General features: G+C 42.2%; 1 protein-coding gene and 1 long non-coding RNA gene across 8 annotated transcripts in view; one reads left to right on the top strand and one right to left on the bottom strand.

Moving 5' to 3' along the window:
* LOC100730202 (peroxisomal succinyl-coenzyme A thioesterase) overlaps positions 1–20,462 on the top strand; it is a 38,105-nt gene extending 17,643 nt beyond the window's left edge. For 2 of the 7 annotated variants that reach the window (XM_063241316.1, XM_063241317.1), the window contains 2 exons: positions 17,550–17,752; positions 19,252–20,462. In XM_063241316.1, the coding sequence (XP_063097386.1) occupies positions 17,550–17,752; positions 19,252–19,857 (809 nt within the window). In that variant the 3' untranslated portion in view covers positions 19,858–20,462. Of the gene's footprint in view, positions 1–16,125; positions 16,812–17,549; positions 17,753–18,256; positions 18,404–19,251 lie in introns of those variants that run through there. The other 5 variants (XR_010044949.1, XM_003472405.5, XR_010044950.1 and 2 more) reach the window with 5 other exon arrangements.
* Positions 11,687–16,116, bottom strand: LOC134474231 (uncharacterized). Its single transcript, XR_010044951.1, has 2 exons — positions 15,957–16,116; positions 11,687–15,254 (listed from the first exon to the last, which is right to left on the bottom strand). It is a non-coding gene; the product is annotated as an uncharacterized LOC134474231 (long non-coding RNA).
* Positions 20,463–20,885: the final 423 nt, after the last annotated feature.

Here is a 20,885-nt window from a genome sequence, read left to right as displayed (position 1 = left end):
GCAAGCTTTCAATTGAGTTTTTCATTTCCTGGTAATCTCTTTGAACCTGCTACATGTATTTTATGTTTTCTTTATGTTCTTTATCAAATGTTCTTTCCTTTGTTGGTGTTCTTTCATTCTTCTGTCTGTGTCTTCTTGAGAGGTGCTTAGCGTTTTTTTTATCAATCTACTTATATCTTTCTTTGCTTGGTTAAATATTTCACTTTTGAACTCATCTATGAGGTCCTGAAGATATCTCTTTATGTTCACTGATGCCGTGTCTGGTATTGCATGTTTGCTGTCCTCAATCTCTTTTGTATTTATCTCTTCTGGATCAGTGTTCTCAGGGTTGGGGTCTGGGGATTTTTTCTTGCTGCTTCCTTTGTGGTTTTTTTTTTTTTTTTTTTGGTTTCTTCCATATAGGTGTATAGAGAAGGTCCCAGTCCCTTTCCTTGTTGGTTATGGTTCTTCTAAAGCACACTGGCTAGGTGATCCTGCCCACTCCAGTGTGTTATTGAGGTGCCAACAGGGGCGGTGTATGCTGGCTCCTCCCCTCTGGGTCAGTCAACCACAGGTCAATGCAGGTCCCTTGACAACTCTGTTCTCCATTGGGCTCGCTGACCTCCAACTTCAGCGCAACTGTACTTCAGTACAACTGCAGTTCCAGCAAGTCAGAGTGGCAGGCTATTCCAGCTGTGCCAATTGAAGCACAGCAGCTGCAGCGAGTTCAAGCAGTGAGTTCAAGGCGCAGCACTGAGACTAGATTTTCCAATTGTAGCACCAGGACTGTGTTTTTAATTGGTTTCTCTCAGCTTAGTTTGTTCCTGGGTCAGGTGAGTGTATCTCCCTCTGTTTGGGACTCCCCATGCTGTATTATTTTTGGAATCAAAGTTGACTATCTCAGAGTCTCTGTATCCTGCTGTTATCTATCCACCATCTTTTTTCTCCCCAACATGAAAGTATTTTAAGAAACATCAGTCCCAGCTAAACAGACCAAGTGGAGGACAAACTTGCTTCTGCAGTCTGGAAACAAGTGAATCCTGGACCCCAGCTCCTGGAAATGCTGCAGACCCTCTGTCAAAAGCGGGGCCAAGGAGCAAATCTGTATTCACAAAGTACCTACTTACTCTATCGCCCACCCAGCACCCTTTTTTGGGAACAAGGTCTCACTAAAGTAGTCCAGTTGGCCAGTCTGGGCTCCAATTTAAGATCCTGCTGCCTTAGCCTCCCATAGTGCTGGGATTACAGGTGTGTGACACATCCCCAACACCTGAATCATTTTTACAAGGTTGATACAGGCCTATCTGTTGCTGAGGTGGGCGTTTGATCTGCCTCCATGGCCAGGCTCAGAGCAGCCAGGCTCAGATGGGCAAGGAGGTGCAGGCCTCGTCCCTAGGGCAGCATGGCTAGTCCCATGCCCTGAAAGACACTAAGGCAGGAACGTCCCTGCCCCAGATGCCGCAGCTGGGTCCAGCACACATCTCCCAGCTCCCCAAACAGGTGAACAGAGCCCCTAATCTGTGTGGCTATTTAGATGGAGGTGGCTCAAGAGCTCTGGCCTTCCTCTGCAGTCACCCAAGGATGGGAGCGGCTGTGCGGGGTTGAGTCAGGACATTGAGGTGCAGACAGACCCGCACTAGCAGACTAGCAGGACTGGCCAAGAACCTGCAAGATGGCGGAGTATGGGGCCTCTAACAACTTTTAATATTCTATTCTTATGCTGGATTTCTGGGATGGGGAGTATTATATGTCTGGGTGTAGTTTTATTTTGGTTATGACTATTTGGAGTTCTATATGCTTCACTAATCCAAATGTCAGTTTCCATTCTCATGTTTGAGAAATTTTCAGCTTTTACTTCTATAAATAGACTCTTGATATCATTTGTGTTGTCCCTTTATTTTTCATTTATCCATATCAATCTTGTGTTGTTTTTCTTTGTATCATCTTGCAGCTGTTGAATTGTTATTTCCTGATTTCTTGTTATTTTTAAAAGATCTTTCCTTTCCTGTTCACTACCTGGAATCTTGTCATTAAAGTCTGAAATTCTATTGATATCATTTGTGTTGTCCCTTTATTTTTCATTTATCCCTATCAATCTTATGTTGTTTTTCTTTGTATCATCTTGCAGCTGTTGAATTGTTATTTCCTGATTTCTTGTTATTTTTAAAAGATCTTTCCTTTCCTGTTCACTACCTGGAATCTTGTCATTAAAGTCTGAGATTCCATCTTTACTTTCATTGAGGCAGTTTTGACAACTTTCAATAAAATTTTTTATTTCCTGTATATCTCTTTGAATCTGCTTCATGTATTCTGTTTGTTTCTTATATTGTTCATCCAGAGATTTTATGTTTTTGCTTTGTTCCTCTAATTTTTTAACTGTGTCTTCTTCAGATGTGTTCAGCATCTCTTTCATTACTTTTGTCATTTATTCTTTTACCTGGGAGATTATTTCTAATTTGAATTCTAATTTGAGTTCTTTAAAGCTTCCCAGAGTTGCTTCTTTATTTCAGTTGCTATTATTTCAGGTATTTCAGGTATATGGCATGTTTTCATCTATGTACATGGCTCCTAGGCTTTCTTGGGATGGGCTGGAGGTTTGAGAGTGCATTTGGTCTTTCATCTTGTCATTTTTCTATATTTCCATGTTTCAAGTGATGTTCCAAAGCTTCCCCTGATCATGTTGGAAATTGCCTCCTATGCCCTCAGCTCCTGGGACTGAGTGGAGATTGCTGAGCGTAGTCCAGTCAGGCCCACAGGACCTCCCATGCCACCTCCGGCTGTCCAGGAAGATGGGTAGGTTCCTAACCACTGTAGGTGATGGTGCAAAGCTCTCCCTGGGCAAGCACCCATTGGTGCTGGAACTCACTTCATGTGCCCTCAGCTGCCCTGATTGAAGAAGGTAGTGACGTGGTCTAGTCAGGCCTGCAAAACCTCTAGTGTGGCTAGAAACTGGGTGGGCACTTAACCACTGGGAGCAATGATTTTAAACTCTCCCTGGGCCCTTACTGGTGTGCTGGAACTCACTTCTGGCAGCCCCAGTTCCCTGGGTTGAAAGAAGGTCACTGGGCATGGCCCAGGTAGGCCCATGAAACCTACAGAGCCCAATATAGTGTGGCTGGAAGCTGGGCGGGCTGTCTCCCAGGTTTTTAAGGCAGTTCCATTAAGGGTCTCACATGAGAAAAACATGTGAGTAGAGATGTTACTGGCCATCCTTTTTATGTACCATGGCTTATTTCCATCACTTGAGCTGTTTGTGAGCAATGCATAACATGTGTATGAGACAACAACCTAAACCTAAGGCCTACCAGGATCCTAGATATTCAGAAAATGGGTGCTACAATTTGTGGAAATTTGCTTATGGAGTTCATGAAGCTGCCTCAAATGGAAGATTACTGGTATATGTTTGTGCTTGTTTGTACTTTTTCAGGACGGGTTGAGGCTTTCCTCACCCAAACAGAAAAGGAGCTAGAGGTGACAAACATAACATTAAGAAGCATCATCCCAAAGTTGGGACTGCCCTCACCTTGGGGTCAGACAATGGGCCAATCATGACAGTTGAGATTAGTCTAGAGGCTCACATGAATTTGAAAAATAAAATGGAAACTACACTTAGCCTCCTGGCCCTAGATCTCAGGAAAAGAGGAAAACATGAACCAGTTACTCAAACCATCAGTGAAAAATATTGCCAAGAAACCATTTGAGATAGGATCAGATTCTGCCCATGGCCCTCCTCTGAGTCAGGTGCAGCCCCACCAAACAAAGGTTTCATAAAGGAATAAATTCCCTTATGAAATATTTTCATTTGGCCACCCCAAACTGTAGATCAAATTATGAGTGATCTCTGTGAACTAGAGGAATTGACCTTAATAAGCCAGATACAAGCTTTGGGAATAACCATCAAAGACATCCATGACTAAGCACAAAAACATGATGCCCATAAGTCTGGCAGATGCAATACACCTCTTAAAATCAAGGAACTCTGGGTCAAGAAATGGAATCTAACCACCCTGAGTCCCATATGGATGAGTCCCCTAATGTAATGCTGTCTATGCCCACTGCTGTCAAAGTTGCAGTAATTGGGCCGGGGATTTAACTCAACCGCATAAGCACCTGCCTGGCAAGGGCACAGTCATGAGTTTGACTCCCAGTACCAGAAAAACAGTTGCAATAATTGTGCCTTGGATCCACCACAGTCAGTTGAAGCTGGAAGCCCAAGACAGGTGGACCAGCCAACAGGATCCAGACCAGCTGAACCAGCTGATCACACAGTAAGACTAAGCCACCACCAAAATTGCTCTAGTCCTCCTAAATGCTGACTAGAGCCATCCTTCTCTAGCGCTCCTGAATGCTGACTGTCTATACATGGCTGAATTGTAAGAAAACAACAGTCCTGCTCTGGTCACTCGAGTAGAAGACCAGTCATGCACACTTGAAACTTGACAATAAACAGGAGCTACAATAACAACATAAGTCTTTTCTAGTCAGGGTTTATAAGGGAATGGATTTCATATAGGATACATAATTCATAGGTATAATTTTATAATATTCACCCAGAGAGTCAAGTGCAAAATAGTATGTAAAATTTGTCCCCACACTGGACACCCCAAGAATCCAGTTGAGGGCCTGGATCCCATGACAATGTCCTGCACAAGTCTAGCTAAACATCTAGAGCCCATGACAATGTTCTCCATGAGTCAAACTGGAAGCCCAGAGCCCATGACAATCTCTCATACAAGTTGTGTCAAGGACCTACACTGGGAAGGCCCAAAGGTCAGTGCTAGAAGATAGAAAGTCTGCATCATTGGGATGAAGGATCTGTGCCCCTGTTCCATAAGAAGCACATGCTGTCCTAAGCCCACATACACTACTGCACAGACACCAACAACCAGCTGGACCTTGCTTGAGTACATGCCCATGCTGGGTAGCAGCTTGGTGGGCCTCCAATATATGGGACAACTATGAGCCACACAGCCTGAAAAGTATTTTTGGCACTTGTTAAAATAGGACTTGCAGATACCATTCCTTATGGTAAGATAGGAGATTAGGGTGTAGCAAAGCTGGCTAGGTAAATAGGCATGACCTGTTAATTACAGCAACCTAGAACAGATGTGCAGAACAGTTCCCAAAGCCAGGCATGAGGACTTCTCCCAAGAACAACAGCAGGTTTTCAATAGGATGGCCTTGACCTAAACTGAGCCTAAGGCCTGGAAATCTAGCAGTGGCTCTCAGGACCCATTTAAAAGTTTCAAGATTTGGATGATATAAAAAGACACAGATGCCAAGAAGTGCTTGCTATCATGGTTTTCCTCATGACAGCCTGGCCTGCATCATCCAGGGTATACTTTTATATTGACTCTTTGTCTGTTACTTAGTGAGCTCAGGCTCACTCTGGACAGCCAGTTTCTTCCTTGCCTTCCACTTTTACTTCTCCAAGTAAACACTGCCACAGATTTTTGGGTTGTTCAGTTCTTTATTTGAGATGAGAAGAATCTAGGTTTCCAACTTCAGAAGGAGAGGTGAGCCACAAAACTCAATAATGTTTATTTGGTGAGTCACTTTTAGAAAGAGCAACTGAATAACAGTAGAAGTAGACATGCTGGGCTGACATAAACCCATAATACCAACAGTGGAAAACTGCTGGCCCCTGCAGTATACAGGCATCACTTAATGTCACACGGAGTTTGGTGTGTGCCTGTTGACACCATCCTCTTCCTGCCACCAGCTACCTTCTCTGGTCCCATCTGCCTGTGTCGCTGCATGGGTGCAGTATCTCTGATCCTGTTCTGTTCTCCTCTCCCAAACTCTCCTAGGGGATCTGGCAGGTCAGTGTTCACTGGAAAAGTGTTGCTTACTCTTCCAATCATTCTTCTGTAAATGCCTGCATCAGCAACAGCATTCCTGGAAGTGTTTAGAACAGATGTGTACTAGACTTCTCTTAAGTGCTCCCAAATTAGAGTCTAAATAGTGACAAATTATTCTGGTGACTTGCTGCAAATTTTGGTTGGAGATCAGCTGCTCTGGGGCAGTGATTTCATGCAGTGGGTGAACCAGCAGCATCTCCAGGGAACTTGTTAAAAATGTGACACAGACTGAAGGAAACAGGAGGGTGAGAGTGAAGCCAGTAATGGACCACCTTTCCTTGGAGATCCTTAAGTCAGCTGAAATGTGAGAGCCTCAGCTTAGAGAAAGAAGAATGAAAAATCTAGTGTGCTCACAGTGACAATTTGGTCTGTGTTATGACATGGGTTTAATTGTTCCCCCACTAATGCAGTCATAGGGGGAGCTTTTTCATAGGTAGTTAGACCTAGAGTGTGTGTCAGTAGAATTGATTCCAGCACAATGCTAAAATCAAGGACTAGGATTAAGGCTGTGAGTGATACCAACCCTAAGTGGTCTGGGTAAGATAAAAGCATAGAACTACTTGTGGTCAAACTTTGCTTGCTTGCTTTGCACCTTCTGCTCATCATCAACTATCTTTCCTCTGCCAAGCCACGTGTCTATGATACCATCCTGCCTTGGAGTTAGCCAATTATGGATTGAAACCTCTACAGATTTTGAGCTAAATAAATCTTTTTAACTTTGGGTATTGGATATTCTGTCTCAGCAGTGAGAGAAAAGTAAACAATACAATCTAACAAGCACTTGGTCAATTTCTTGTGTCCTTTGAGTTTTTGATATGTTGATGGAAAAAGCATTTTAGTGAAATGCAAGGAAAGGAAATTTCTTTTAATTGTTAATAATAAGAAAGTTAGGTAGAAGATAGCAGGCATCTTCAGAGGTGCAAAAGTTTACAGGATAGCAAAGCTGGCTTGGGAATTAAGCAGAACCTGTTAATTATAAGATCCCAGCTCAACCTAACCTAACTCCATGGCTTTCTATGTAGAACTTTTTGTAGACTTCATGAGATGTGGATGCCATAAGAATGCAGATGCCACGATGAGCCTGCTACTGTGACTCTTTACAGTAGCCTACTTGAGTCTTTTGGAAACTGGATGTACCTTTATTTTTGCTCATTTTCTCTTTTCCTCTTCTATTTGACCCAAGTTTGTACTGCAGAGCCAGCTTCTCCTTTATCCCTTCATCCCACACTTTTCAAATAAACTTTTGTCAATGTTTTTGGCTTGCCTCATTCACTTATTTGTTAGAGCCAAGAAAGACCTGAAAGACATTTAATTGGTGAGGCATTTGTAAAGGAACCACCCAGTAACACAGGCAGTGGGCTCAAGGGAGAGTGAAGATGGCCAAAGAAATAGAGCCTGAGGTTATGGCAGATTATGGCATGGCAGAATGTCAATCATGGAGATCCAAGACATTCACAAAACCATGCCATCTGATACAATCGGAAATGCTATCTTCAATGCTTCTGATACAAACTCAAGCAGATTTTTTATAGGACAACCTAGTTCTCATATCACATGGGGGTATAGACATCAGCCATTGGTCTCATGGCCACTGCCTTTTTTCTTTTGCAGTGGTCTGCTCTGGATGCACAGTGTATTCCCTACTTTAATTGGCCCACAATCACTCTGCAGAACACATCTTTCACAGCACTCTTTCTCCCTTCTTTTCTCAGCTTTAATGATCGCAAAGCCTCACTACTTCATTTCCTATCCAATTCATTATTCAGGACAACAAGGACTTGAGAAACGACACCTAGAGAGAGGTTACAGGACTCCAATATGCCACTCCCATGGTCAAGTGTTAGCAAGAACCAGGTGGACAATTAGTTCCAGGCATGTAACAAGCAAACTAATAGGCAAGGTGAGAGAAGACCACTATGACAACTTCTGCCCCACCTGATCTGGAAAATGATTTTCTCTTCACTTTTACTGATCCACTTGAGTGGGACAGTGGCTAAGAGGCATCTGCAGTCATATGTTTGCTATGTGTCTCAATTCAACTCTTCACTGTCCCATTACTGGTCTATATAAGCTTGTTTTAGCCCTATAGACTGACCTTCATTTCACTCAGACTGGTCTGATTCCTGCTTAGTTTTTTTTTTTAATGTTATTTAAAGAGAGACAAAACAAAACAGAAAACAGGTAGAAATAATACATATTTTCAAAGAAAAAAACAGTAATAAATCACTAGTTGATGTTTACATATTGTCCTCTTACAAATAATTGTTCAAGATACAAAAGTGGAACATATAGATGGGAATTCAAATAGCAAGACTGCAAATAGTTCTGTTCAACTATCTAATAAAAATTTAGTAATATGGTTATCAATCCTATACACTAAAACATACACATTTATCCATATCTTCATTAATGTTGAGATTAAACAAACCAAAGGTGACTAAAATCACTCTGAACAAAGAATAATAGTATTGCTGGATTTCACAGCATGACACTCCGGAATCAGCTTTGGGTCCTGTAGTGCCTTTTTTCCTTCAAAGTGTTTGTTCATTTCATCATGTGTCATGATCGGTTCTTGTAAACTGTTCATAGGTTTTATGCAAGCATGAGTCTTAACATGTATTTCTATCCTTTCTATATTAGAGGAAGAAACAGAACAAAGCAGGACAGAAGAAAACATATTCCTATAGATACATAAAACTAAAAAGACATATAAAACTGCTGTCAAGGAGTTCTACCATGGTTACTGTTGTCTCTTGTTATCTTCAATAGAATTGGCTATATCATCAGATATAGTATAATTGAATATATCAGTACATAACAGTATTAAAAGAAATACAACTTTGTGGATAGTGTAGAACTACAAAAACAGGTAGTAATCAAACCAGAATGGGTATCGTAGTGAATCATTGTCATTTTCAGTATTACTTGTCTATACTCTCAGACTTGATACTATCAACCTTAACAGTTTTAAATGAAATCTGTCAATAACAAACAGCAACCAAACAAATCAGATTTAACTAAGATCAGTCATGATATAACAGTATAAGTTATATAGGGATCCAGATTAAGTTAATAGGAAACTCAAGATGATTACTGTGTTGTATCCTGATATTTTGGGGATAGCTGTCTGTACCCTCAGATCTAGTGCTTGTATACAAACTAGGATGGAATAAGTTCTATCTAAGCAGAGTGGTGCGAGTAATATGGGTTTTAATTCCTGATATACTATTAGCAATATCTTCTGCTGTCTTTTTTTAAAGACTATTCTTTGCCTTTCCCTCCCCCAGGTTGTATTGTGCATTTTTGGGTCTCCCTAACACCCTCCGTTTTAAATTGCGGGGGGCAACCTGCTATTTACCTAAGTGGTTCCAAACCTTTCTTTGTTGGTTACAGTTCGTCTGAAGTGCACTGACTCCTCCTGCCCACCGCAGTGTACTATGGAGGTACAAACAGGGGCAGCAGTAGGGCCCCGCCTTCTGGGTCAGTCAACCTGTTGAGGGCTTCACTGCATCAGGGTGCGCTGCCAGGCATAGGGACGTGGTTTGGGCTAACCTATTGGGTCTCAGGCCAGGCCATGACCCAGCCCAAGCGCATCCCACCAATCCCACTTGAGAAGGGACCAGCTGACTGAAGTCACCGCTGCTCCTTGTTCTTGCCAATCTGCCCGACCCCAGAGTGTCATCTGTTGGGGCCCCTTTTTCTGCGGATTGGTTTTATTCCCATCACTCACCACAGGTCGATGCAGGCTCCCCGCCAGCTCAGCTCTCCATTTAGTTCACTGACCCCCAACCTCAGTATAAGAGCATCTCCAGTGAGTGGAAGCGGCAGGCTTTCAGCTAGCTCAGTACGTCTTGGCTGAGCGAGTTCAAGCACTGCAGCAGGAGCCCTGAGCCTTAAACTGTTCCAATCGTAGCACCGGGACTGTATGTTTAATTGGTTTCTCTCAGCACCGGGACTGTATGTTTAATTGGTTTCTCTCAGCTTAGTTTGTTCCTGGGGGGGGGGGATCCATCTCCCTTTGTTGGGGACTCCCCATGCTGTATTATTTTTGGAATCTAAGTTGACTATCTCAGGGAGCATCTGCAGCCTGCTGTTATCTATATGCCATCTTTACCAGAACCCTCCTGGTTAGTTTTTGGTATAAAAACTCCTGCATAAAAAGTCCCATTAGTAATCCACTTGCCAGAACACATGTACAGCTGTGGATAGACTCACTATTCAAACTGAAAGTCAATTTAAAGTCATCCCTATCCAGTCTGCATTGCTCACAAGTAAGCATATTTGGGTCTAGGGGAGGGTGATGTGGTGGTCTTCCACTCCCCCCCTTCGCTCCAGACCTGAAAGTACCAAGCTAAAAGAAATTAAAGCATGCTCAAGATTTGCAGGGAAATCCTAATCAATAGATTGTTAGCTGTCAGCTTTTACAAGCATTGTCTTTTAGTCCTTTAGAGCAGTAGCCTAGAAGTCTTCAGTTAATGCCCTATCTTGAAAGAACTAACTCCATTTTGCTTTTCTGGTTTAGGTAGTTGTTATACAACTTGATACATCTTGAGAAGTTTAACTGAGAGACTCAGCAGGGAGCCAGGATTTTTACTTTGTAAATATCCCATCCTGTGTAGGAGGAAGGCACAGAGATTTTTTTTAGGGGAGGTCTGTGTACACTATAAAGGAAGAAAAGAGTCTTTCCTTATTCCCTGGCTGCTGCCTTGAAGTAATGCCCAAGTGCCATGCCACTCTGCCTCAGAGCCAGCTGATTATGGACTAAAAATCTTAAAAATCTGTAAGCTAAAAAACCCCTTTTTTCCTTAATTTTAGGCATCAGATCCTTTGTCTCAACAAAGAGAGAAAAGTAACCAAGGCAGAATTTGGTGCCAGAGAAATAGGGTCATTTCTGTGACCTATGTGCTTCAGGAACATTTGGGAATGCTCATGAGAGCAGTTTGGAAAGATTTAGAGATGTCGCCTCAAAGTGTAGCCGAGAACAGCTTAGGCATTCCGAATGGGAGATTCTGGTCAGAGCTCAGAAAATCAGAAGGCTGATAGAAATCCTGCTGGTAAAGACCAGGCGTGAAAGGTTTCTGCTGGGAAGAAGGACTGCATTAGTTGTTGGAGTCCAGATGATGTGTTATGTCTTGGAAGAGAGCTTGTCTGCATTTTGCTTGTATCCAGAGACTTTGTCTGAGACTAAGATGGAAGACAATGGACTAAATAACCTGGCAGAAGAAATTTCAAGGCAGTCAAATGTTGAGGCGGTGGCATGGCTAATGTTGGTGTCCTTTAGCCAGATTTATGTTGCTAATCAACAGAGCCTAGCAGTGCAATTTAAAACATTGTGAGTTTGGCCAAAAAGCTGTGAACAATAAAGATACAGTTGAGATGTCAATGCTGAGAAGGAACAGAAAAATAAAAATGATGATCTTTGAGCATTACAGGAGAAGGCAGTAGTCTCCACCCTTTGCAGCCTCAAAACTGCAAAAGTGGAAGACTTTGCTTGGAGGAGGAAGCTACAGAGCTTCATATTCCAGAATGGCCATGGCTGCACCAGGTTCCAGAATGGAACCCACATACAAAATCTGTTCCTAATGAAAAGATTGAGAGTGCTCAGCAATTCAGGCATTGACTTGTAGAGCCAAGAAGGGGAAAGCCTGGCGACTGCTCCAGCTGCCAGTAGACCATGGCATCGTCCACATGGAGCAGGTTTTAGGTGCATGGAGCATGAACAAGTTCTGAGGTTAAAAAGACTTCCACCCCAATTTCAGTGGGCCTGAGGAGACCTAGAAGTGTGTCTCTGAGAGAGCAGTTTGCGAAGCTGTGAGTGTGAAGCCAAGCAATGGAAAACACAGAAATTTGGAAAAGAGGAGTGTGGCTCGCCTAAGATAAGCTGCAAGAACTGAGCAGAAGCAAGCCCAAGACAGACACCATGGGAATGGAATAACACAAGCCCTTTGGAGCTCACAGTATGCCACAGATTGTTTCAAAAGCTGGATATGCAACAAAAGATTTAATATCTACCCTGCTGGGTTTTGAACTTGTTTTTGTTCCAATCCTTGGTATGGAACATCAAACTCTTCAGCAGCTCCAGGAAGATAGAGTCAAGATAGCAAAGATGGCATCAAAGATATTGTAGAAGCACCGAACAGCACTTATGAAGGATCAGAAGAGCTTCATTCCTGTGGAAAGTACTGATACCATCTTCCTGTTCCTTGAGGGTTAGGATGACCATACGAAGAAAATGCCATAAATCATTGGTTACCCAAAGACAGGGCACAATATTTTGCCCCCTTATTCTTTCCCTTTTGCCAAGGTAACCCTGTAACCTTTGGTGTATTTTCCTGCCTTTGGTGGGGAGGTAGAGCTCATGCCCAGCTGGATATGTGGAAAAAACTCCAGACTGAAATGCCTAGATGATGAGGGGACCATCCCAGAAAACTTTAATTTGTTTTGATTTGTGGCGTCTCTGATGCTGACTTTGGCTGGAAATATCTGCCATAATTGGCACACATTTATATATTATTTTCTTTTTAATAACTACTTAGTTTTTAAACATAACAGTTAAATGAAAGTCTTAAGATCTACATAAAATGCACACCTTATCACTTTGGGTGTGAAGACTCTGGAAAAAACATTCAAAGCATTTGTTTTACTATCACACAACACACAACAAAGAAGGCTTTGGATCTGAGGGAAAGCAACATTAAAAGTGCCTGCTTCTTTGCCTGGCAAGCACAAGGTCATGAGTTCCACTCCCAATAAAAAAAAAAAAGTGCCTGCTATTTTATTGGAGAATAATAATTTCCTGAAAGACCAGCAGATTGAAGCTAACTTTAAGAAGCTATAAATCAAGGAACTGTTACTTAAGTACTTCCAAGTCATCTCAGATACAGATTTAATCCTTAATCAGTTCTGGAAGTACAACATCATTTCCTGGGTAGGGTTAACTAAGAAATCCTGGGCCAATGTCTCTCTAAAGACACTGAGAATTGTCCAGAAGAAAGTGTGGCCTAAAATTATACAAGAAAGAAACTTCAAAGGCTGTGTAGAGGAACCTGAGCCTTCGACTGACCCTGTGGCTGATGACACTGTCATTAGAGCAGAGTCCATAGGCTTGCAGGGAGACAGTGGTAATGTTGGGAACTGATGGAGGAACACTCAGAGGAACTGTCCACAGAAGAACTTTAGTAACTTTTGGCTGAGCAATAGAGAATGGCAGTTGAGGAGATTTCTGAAGAGGAGGGGAATATCAACAATCAGTGCAGCAAAGTTCTGCCGAAATAAAGGGAATCTTGAAAAGAATGAACAGAGCTGTAAGCATTTGTAGAGGAGACCCACCCACTCAGAGAAAAAGCGAATCATTGCATTCATTTGCTTAATGACATGTCATATCAAACTACAGAACAGTGTTACAGAAAAGACAGAAACAGATCATCTTAGACCAATTTTTAGTTCTAAAAAGATGGAGACCTAGTGAGCCAGAAGCACGTCTGAGGGGGCTACAGACTCTCCCAAGGAGTAAAAGGACAGCAGAGAGCCAGATTCCTAATGTTCTTAAGGAAGGGGACTCTCCTTTCAAACAATAACCCCTTTCCATTTCATCCTTCCTTCTGCAACCCAAAGATGTCTATTTGGATGGTGAATACAGTATGATACTATTATTTCTAGTAAATTACTTACATTTTATAATATTTTGGTGAATACATTAGGAAAATCATTGGTGTTTCTGGTAAATTACAGAATCCTTTCTTCTTAATTAATCCTTAATTAAGGGGTGCTTTGGGAGGTTTGGAATGCATTACAGGTATTTCCATTAGTTCTTACCGGAAAAATAGTCTTGACTTACAATAAACTTGATTTACAAACAGCCCTTGCAAATGAATTTAATTCATGAGTCAAGGGTCCACTGTAACAAGAACTCAAAGAGAATCATTCTGAGACACATCATAAGTCAACTGTCAAAAGATAGAAGAATTTTCAAAGTTTCAATTACACACAAGAGGTCATTGAGAAGGGACTGGGGATTTAGCTCCGTGGTATAAGCACCTGTCTTGCAAGCAGGCGGTCATGAGTTTGATCCCCAGTACCGATAATAAGATAAAAAAAAAAAAGTAAAAAAAAAAAAAAAAAGAGGTCATTGAGAATATTCTGAGTAAATTTCTTATCAGAAACTCAGGGGGTCTGGAGGTAGTGGGTAGATACAGTCAAAGCAGTGGAAGAAAAATAAGTGTTAACCGAACATCTTACCTATGGCAAACTAGCCTTTGAAAGTGAGTGAGAAATTAAAGCTATTTCTAAATAAACAAAAGTGGAGGGAGTTCACTACCCCTAGATGTGCCCTGTAGAAAATGCTCCAAGAGACCTGTGCAGTGAAATACAGGCATACTACACAGTAACTCTAAGTCATCTGAAGAAATAAAGATATGGACAGAGGTAAACTGATGGGAAAATGCACATTTTGTCTTTTATGTGACTTTAGCAACTAATGCATTTACAACACTTATGTTTTGCTTTATGCATTTAAAAGATTTATGTTATGTTAGATCTTTTGCAAATATGTAGTTCTATGACACCAAAAACCAAAAGAGATGGAAAAAGAACTATAAAGGAGTAGCAATTTTGTACAGATTCAAATTAGAATTTTAAATCTTTAAGATGTTAACAGTAATCTCCATGGTCCCTATAAAGACTCTTACAGTTACAGAATATACACACAAGATAATGAGAACAGCATTAAAATATTTCACTACAAAAAATAAATTGAACAAAACTAATAGCAATGATGGAAATAAAGCATGAAAAATATATATGAAATGTTCACAGCAAGTCCCTCTTCATGAATAAACACAAATATAGTAAATTCTGCAGTCCAAGGAGACATTAGTTACTGTTGAATTATATATAAATATAAATGCATATGACTTACATGAATTATATATAAATATAAATGTATACAAATGTATATGACCACCTGCTGCTCTCTACTGGAATTCTATATCTGAAGTTAGTGGATTCCCATTACTTATTAGAAGTGTGATCATCAAAGACTTAATACCCTTAAAGTCTCAGGCTCCCGTCCTGAAATATTTGGAAAATACTCATGGTGTTTGCACAAATGTTTAGTATGCAAAAAAAAAAAAAAATGGGACAGATAAAGGGTAGCTAGAATACACAAATATATAATCATTTATATATTTTAAGTCCATCAAAATACATATTCTTGAATATTCATAGTAGTCTTTCTCATCATCCATACCCAGAATCTCATAAACACCCATCAGCAATACAATGGAAAAATTATTTATGGTCACAAATAAAATACTACTTACCAATGACAGTGAACAATTACATCTATCAGTATTGATTATTTTCACTGTATTGAGTGAAGTCAGGCATAATAGAAACATATTGCAGGATCCAGCCCTATAAAGTATAAAAACAAACTCATCTGTAGTGTTGGCATCACGATAGACTGCCACGGTTTGACTATGTTAGTGTCCTCAACTGTGTTAAAGGCTTGATGATGCTGGAAGATGGAGAGACCTTTGAGAGGTGAGGCCTACTGAGAAGTCCTTAGGTCACTGGAGGTGTGTCTCTGAAGGAACTGTGAGATTCTAGTGTCTTCCTTCTGGCTTTCAACTGCCATCTAGCACCCTCACCACAAGCCTAAAGAAATCAACTGCCAGTTTTGGTCCAGAACCTCCAAAACCATGAGCTAAATGAACATTCTCTAAGACAAACCCCTGTTTAGTTGTGATAATGTGAAGGTGCCTAATACAAGTACATGTGGGGAAAGGGGACAGGCCTGGAGCAGTGTCTGACCTGTTGGTAATGAGCTGCTTCTAGGCCCACATGCGTGGTACATTGATATGCATGTATACATATGTAGAATATGTTGGACTTATGAAAGTTCACTGAACCATACATAAGAGATTTGTGCCGTTTGTATGTAAGTTGCCTATGGTTTGAACACGTCCCTCGAAGTTTTGACGTTGGAAACTTAATTCTCGTTGTTGAAAGGTATCCTCGCAGAAAGTGGGCCCCTACAATTTGCACACTCCAGCCTCTTTAAATATAAGAAATGCGTTCCTGGTATTTACAACTCACTTGATATCTGGTACTCACACAGTGGCTGAAAAATCATCCAAGAGAAAGTTAAACTTCGTTAAAATGTTTCTTGTAGAAAGCTGAATCCATGGAGGAGCTGGACTTTGGCTTGACCTCATTCACTTTTGACAACTTGCACGCCCGCAAGGGGGAGTGGTGACAGTGAATCCACTGCGTGCCATGCTGCACGAGGTTCGGCCCCAAGGCCAAACCTCAGAGCGCCCTGGCTAAAAGCCGGGTTCCAATCGCCTCAGACGCTCAAGGTGCGGAGTCCACAGAACTGAAGCTCCCAGATACCCCGTGTCAGTTCAGCCACGTTAGCGTTCCGGTGCCAAGAGCCTGGAACCCCGCGGAACTCCGTGGAGCGCTCACCACTACTTCACAGGGGCCTCGGGCTTAGCTGCTCAAAGTCCGACATGCCGGCAGCGCTGAGCCTGGAGCCCGCAGGCCGCAGCCTCTGGGACGAGCCGCTGCGCATCGCCGTGCACCGCCTCGCCCCCCAGCAGCCCGTCACGCTGCGCGCCGCCCTGCGCGACGAGAAGGGCGCGCTCTTCCGGGCCCACGCGCGCTACCGCGCCGACGCCGCCGGCCGGCTGGACCTGCAGCGCGCACCCGCGCTGGGCGGCAGCTTCGCGGGCCTGGAGCCCATGGGGCTGCTCTGGGCCATGCAGCCCGACAGGCCTTTCTGGCGCCTGCTCAAGCGGGACGTACAGACGCCCTTCGTGGTGGAGCTGGAGGTGCTGGACGGACACGAGCCCGACCAGGGCAAGCTGCTGGCCAGCGCGGTGCACGAGCGCCACTTCCTGGCGCCCGGGGTGCGGCGCGTGCCTGTGCGGGAGGGCCGCGTGCGGGCCACCCTCTTCCTGCCCGCAGGTGAGCTCGCTGCTAGAGCATGATGATCCTGTGTTCTGGGTCACAGAGTCTGGTGCTGCTGCTGGTGCTGGTTTGGCTCTGGAGCTGTCCTGGGAAGCTGCCATTGGTTGTCAGTGGCCACCTACACTAACTAAAAGATTTTGATGTTATGCTCTGAACTCTACTGTCACTTAATCTCTATAACACCTCTATAAGATAATATGCCTAAATTATATTAATATCTGTATAATATCCCTTCATTTTTTGTCCCTCTATTTCAGGCTTCGCTGCCGTCCTCGCTGAATGTTAACTCTGTGCAGTTCTTTTTCTCTCTCACTACATGGACATCTGAAATTAACAATACATTAAAAATTTCAGAGTCGATACAACATCCAGATTTTATTTACTTTTTTTACCTTCTTAGTTCTATGTCGAATCCTCTAACTCTAAATTAATGCAAATTCCTCCTATGATGTTCTCATTAACAAAAGGCTTTGTTACTGTCCTTTATAACTGATGATTCTTAGAACCTCTAGAAAGCTTTCTCCTAGAATCACATGGAGGGTCTAATAACCAAAGTTACTCTAGTTTGGAATATTTCCCTTCCTACAGAGCTTGTGTCTCTTTGCAATACTGACACAGGGATCTGTCCTCTTTCCTTTGATTCACATGACCTAAATAAATTGTAAAGGTATGTAAAAGGAAAGTAAATTCTTTAAATTGTGCAATGCTTTCCCTTTATACTGTTTTTTTCTCCAGGACCTGGACCCTTCCCAGGGATCATTGACATCAACGGTGTTGGAGGGGGCCTGTTGGAATACCGAGCCAGCCTTCTGTCTGGCCATGGCTTTGCCACACTGGCTCTAGCTTTTTATGACTTTGAAGATCTCCCCAAGGATTACAGCATCTTACATGTGGACTACTTTGAAGAAGCCATGCGCTACATGCTTCATCACCCCCAGGTTCTCCTATGCTCTGTTTAATCAGTCTTTCTAGAAATATCTCTGCAGAGAGTATAACCTGTACCAAGTGCACTGACTTTGCTCTGTCCTTTCATCACAGAGATGTCTTTTAGAAACCTACTTGGCTTCAGATGCCTATTATTTTCATTTTTCCTGCTAAATGAATTCATGGTGTAGAATTAATTGTAACGTCCATGTGAAGTTGAAATTTTATTTTGTAATATTAAAATTCCTCCACAGTACAAATTGAGCATCTCATCTTTGCATGCTTGTGTTTTAATCTTTAATATTGTGATACCAGAGCATGTTCTCACATTTTTATCCATATTGATAACCACTTCCTAAATTTACTAGTGAGTTTATGGTTTGTTTGTTTGTTATGTGTTTAACCAGATAATCAGTATTTAGAAAGAAATGCCCCTGTCAGTCAATGTAGACAGTTCACAGATTGGAACTAATTTCTTTTTTCTTTGTTTTCTTTTTTTTTTTTTAATTTGCCTGCAGTTTAGGCCAATGTTTGTTTTTTTTTTTTTTTACTTTTTTTTTAATTTTGAAAGTATACAACAGAACGAGTCAGAATAAAGCCAACTAAGATCGTACAGTGAAATTGGTACAGAACTTCACAGCAGGTTACCGGGATAACAATAATAGGTATCACAGTATATTTTGTTATCTTTATAATAGTTATTCTTTCAGTCATGTATATCAAAATGAGATGAAATATAGAACACTATAGAACTTATCAAAACAGAATATTGAATAGAGCAGTACCCTTAATTAGAAGAGAGCAAAACAGTAATAAAAATATTTGCCTTCGAAGAAATGGTAGGACGTTCCCCTTATTTGCTATGGTCAACCTGCCAGGAGATGCTCAGATTTCTGGTTCCCATTTGCTAATGGGTGGGGCGGGGGGGGGGGGAGAAGGAGGATAGGGGAAGTGGGATATTTGACTCTAGGCCATGTAGCAGTAGGTTCACTATTGCTAAGCAGGGAGGCAGGATGGTCATTTGTTTTCACAGCGTCCTCAGTTCCAACATGGCGTGGATCTCAGGAGACACTACTGGTTCTCCCCCGGAAGAGCTGTCTGCCAGCCTGCCTCCACTTACCAGGGAGGGGAGGTGCTTGCTTGGCTTCTGAGAGTCCTAAGTTCCAACATGGCGTGGATCTGGAACTAATTTCTAATTGCATTTCTTTTTTGAGATAGGGTCTTGCTATGTAGTTCAGGCTGACCTTGAACTAACTACGTAGCCCAGGCTGGCCTCTAACTTACAGTGATCCTCCTGCCTCAGCCTCACGCGTACTGGGGTCACAGGTGTGCATCTCCACGCCCAGCTCTAATTGCGTTTTAGAAAAGCAGTTTCTTTTTTTTTTTTTTTTTTTTTTTTAGTGTGTGGTGCTTGGGATAGAGCCCAGGGTTTTGTGTGTGCTAGGCACTCTACCATGAGCCACATCCCTAGTCCAGCTAAACATTTTTGACTCTTGATTCTTCTTTCTTCTAGGTAAAGGGTCCAGGCATTGGGCTTCTGGGCATTTCTCTAGGAGCTGATATTTGCCTCTCGATGGCCTCATTCTTGAAGAATGTTTCAGCCACAGTTTCCATCAATGGATCTGGGACCAGTGGAATGAGAACCATACGCTACAAGCAGACTTGCATCCCACCATTGGGCCATGACCTGAGGAGAACCAAGGTCACTTTCTCAGGCATTGTGGACATTGTGGACATACGAAATGATATTATAGGAGGGCATAAGAATCCCAGTATTATACCAATAGAGAGGGCTGAGGGGCCCATACTCTTCATTGTTGGGCAGGATGACCATAACTGGAGGAGTGACTTGTATGCCCAAACAGCCTCTGAACGATTACAGGCCTATGGAAGGGAAAAGCCCCAGGTCTTCTCTTACCCTGGGACTGGGCATTACATTGAGCCTCCTTACTTTCCTATGTGCCCAGCTTCCCTGCACAAATTACTGAACAAAACTGTGATTTGGGGTGGGGAGTTCAGGGCTCATTCTAAGGCCCAGGTAGATGCGTGGAAGCAAATCCTATTCTTTTTCTCCAAACACTTAGGCGATACCCAGAAGAGAGTTGCCTCAAAATTATAGTCTGTTTTTCTTGGTGCAACTGTGGTTGACATGGGAGATTGAAGTATTCAGTAACTGCATGGGAATAAATGGTCTCCTAAATAACTTTAAATTTCAAGTCATTGGCATTAATGAAGATTTTAAATCACTTTATTGAATATGCTTTATGTGTCCTAGGGAGGATAATTGCAACTTCATTTTGCCCCACAGCTCCATTCTGCGCTAAAAACTTCATAGCCTGTAGTTTTATAGTTTAGGTTGCAGTTAGGCATTAACAGCAAGCAAACTTAGCCCTACTTCTCCAAAGAAAGCCCTCTCCTTAGTTAGTTAATTATAAAACCTTACAAAGGAAAAGAGAGGAACAAACAGTTTTGACTTGAAATGATCAACTTGCCTAGTTTCACCTATATCTTGTGTGTCAACTAACCAGATATAAAAAAGATTTTATGACATTCCAAAGAAATAATGTTGTAAAATACGGTGCCCCTGACAATCCACTGATCTTGTGAACTCTCCAATGTGTATTTAAAGGGAAGCAGAACAAAGGATCAGGGTCAGCAGCCTCAACAACCTGAATTTGCTGCTGACCACTGCAGGTCCTGAAATAAAACTTACTTGCTTCTCAACCCTTGATCTCTTATGGGTGAATTTCTTGTGTTTTGCTGTTACAGTCCATACAGTGTTTTTACTAAGGTAATGCATTTTGTTGTAGGAGATTCAGACATGTACTACACAAGAAACTAAAAAAGCATCCTCATTGTTAAAAGTTTTGTTTTATTCTTCACCCCCCCCCAATCCTGTACTGGGGGCTGAACTCAGTAGCTTTGCACTGAGTTATCCGTTTACATATTTTCTAAAATTTAGAGACAGGGTATTACTGAGCCACTAAGTTCCTGGGCTAAGCTTGAGCTTGGCATCCTCCTCCCTCAGCACTCCTAGCTGAGGTAAGACCATGGTTCATCTTGCCTGTGTGTCAGATTATGTAGGTAAGAAACCTCCAGAGAATTCTAGCCTCAGCCATTTGGATCTTCCGAACATGCCCTCCCAAA

The sequence above is a fragment of the Cavia porcellus genome, unplaced genomic scaffold (genome assembly GCF_034190915.1).
Source record: "Cavia porcellus strain 051 isolate PalLab524CR breed Dunkin Hartley unplaced genomic scaffold, mCavPor4.1 scaffold_31, whole genome shotgun sequence".
Classification (NCBI taxonomy): domain Eukaryota; kingdom Metazoa; phylum Chordata; class Mammalia; order Rodentia; family Caviidae; genus Cavia; species Cavia porcellus.
Note: the sequence above shows the minus strand (reverse complement) of the source record. Positions and strands in the feature narration are given on the sequence as shown.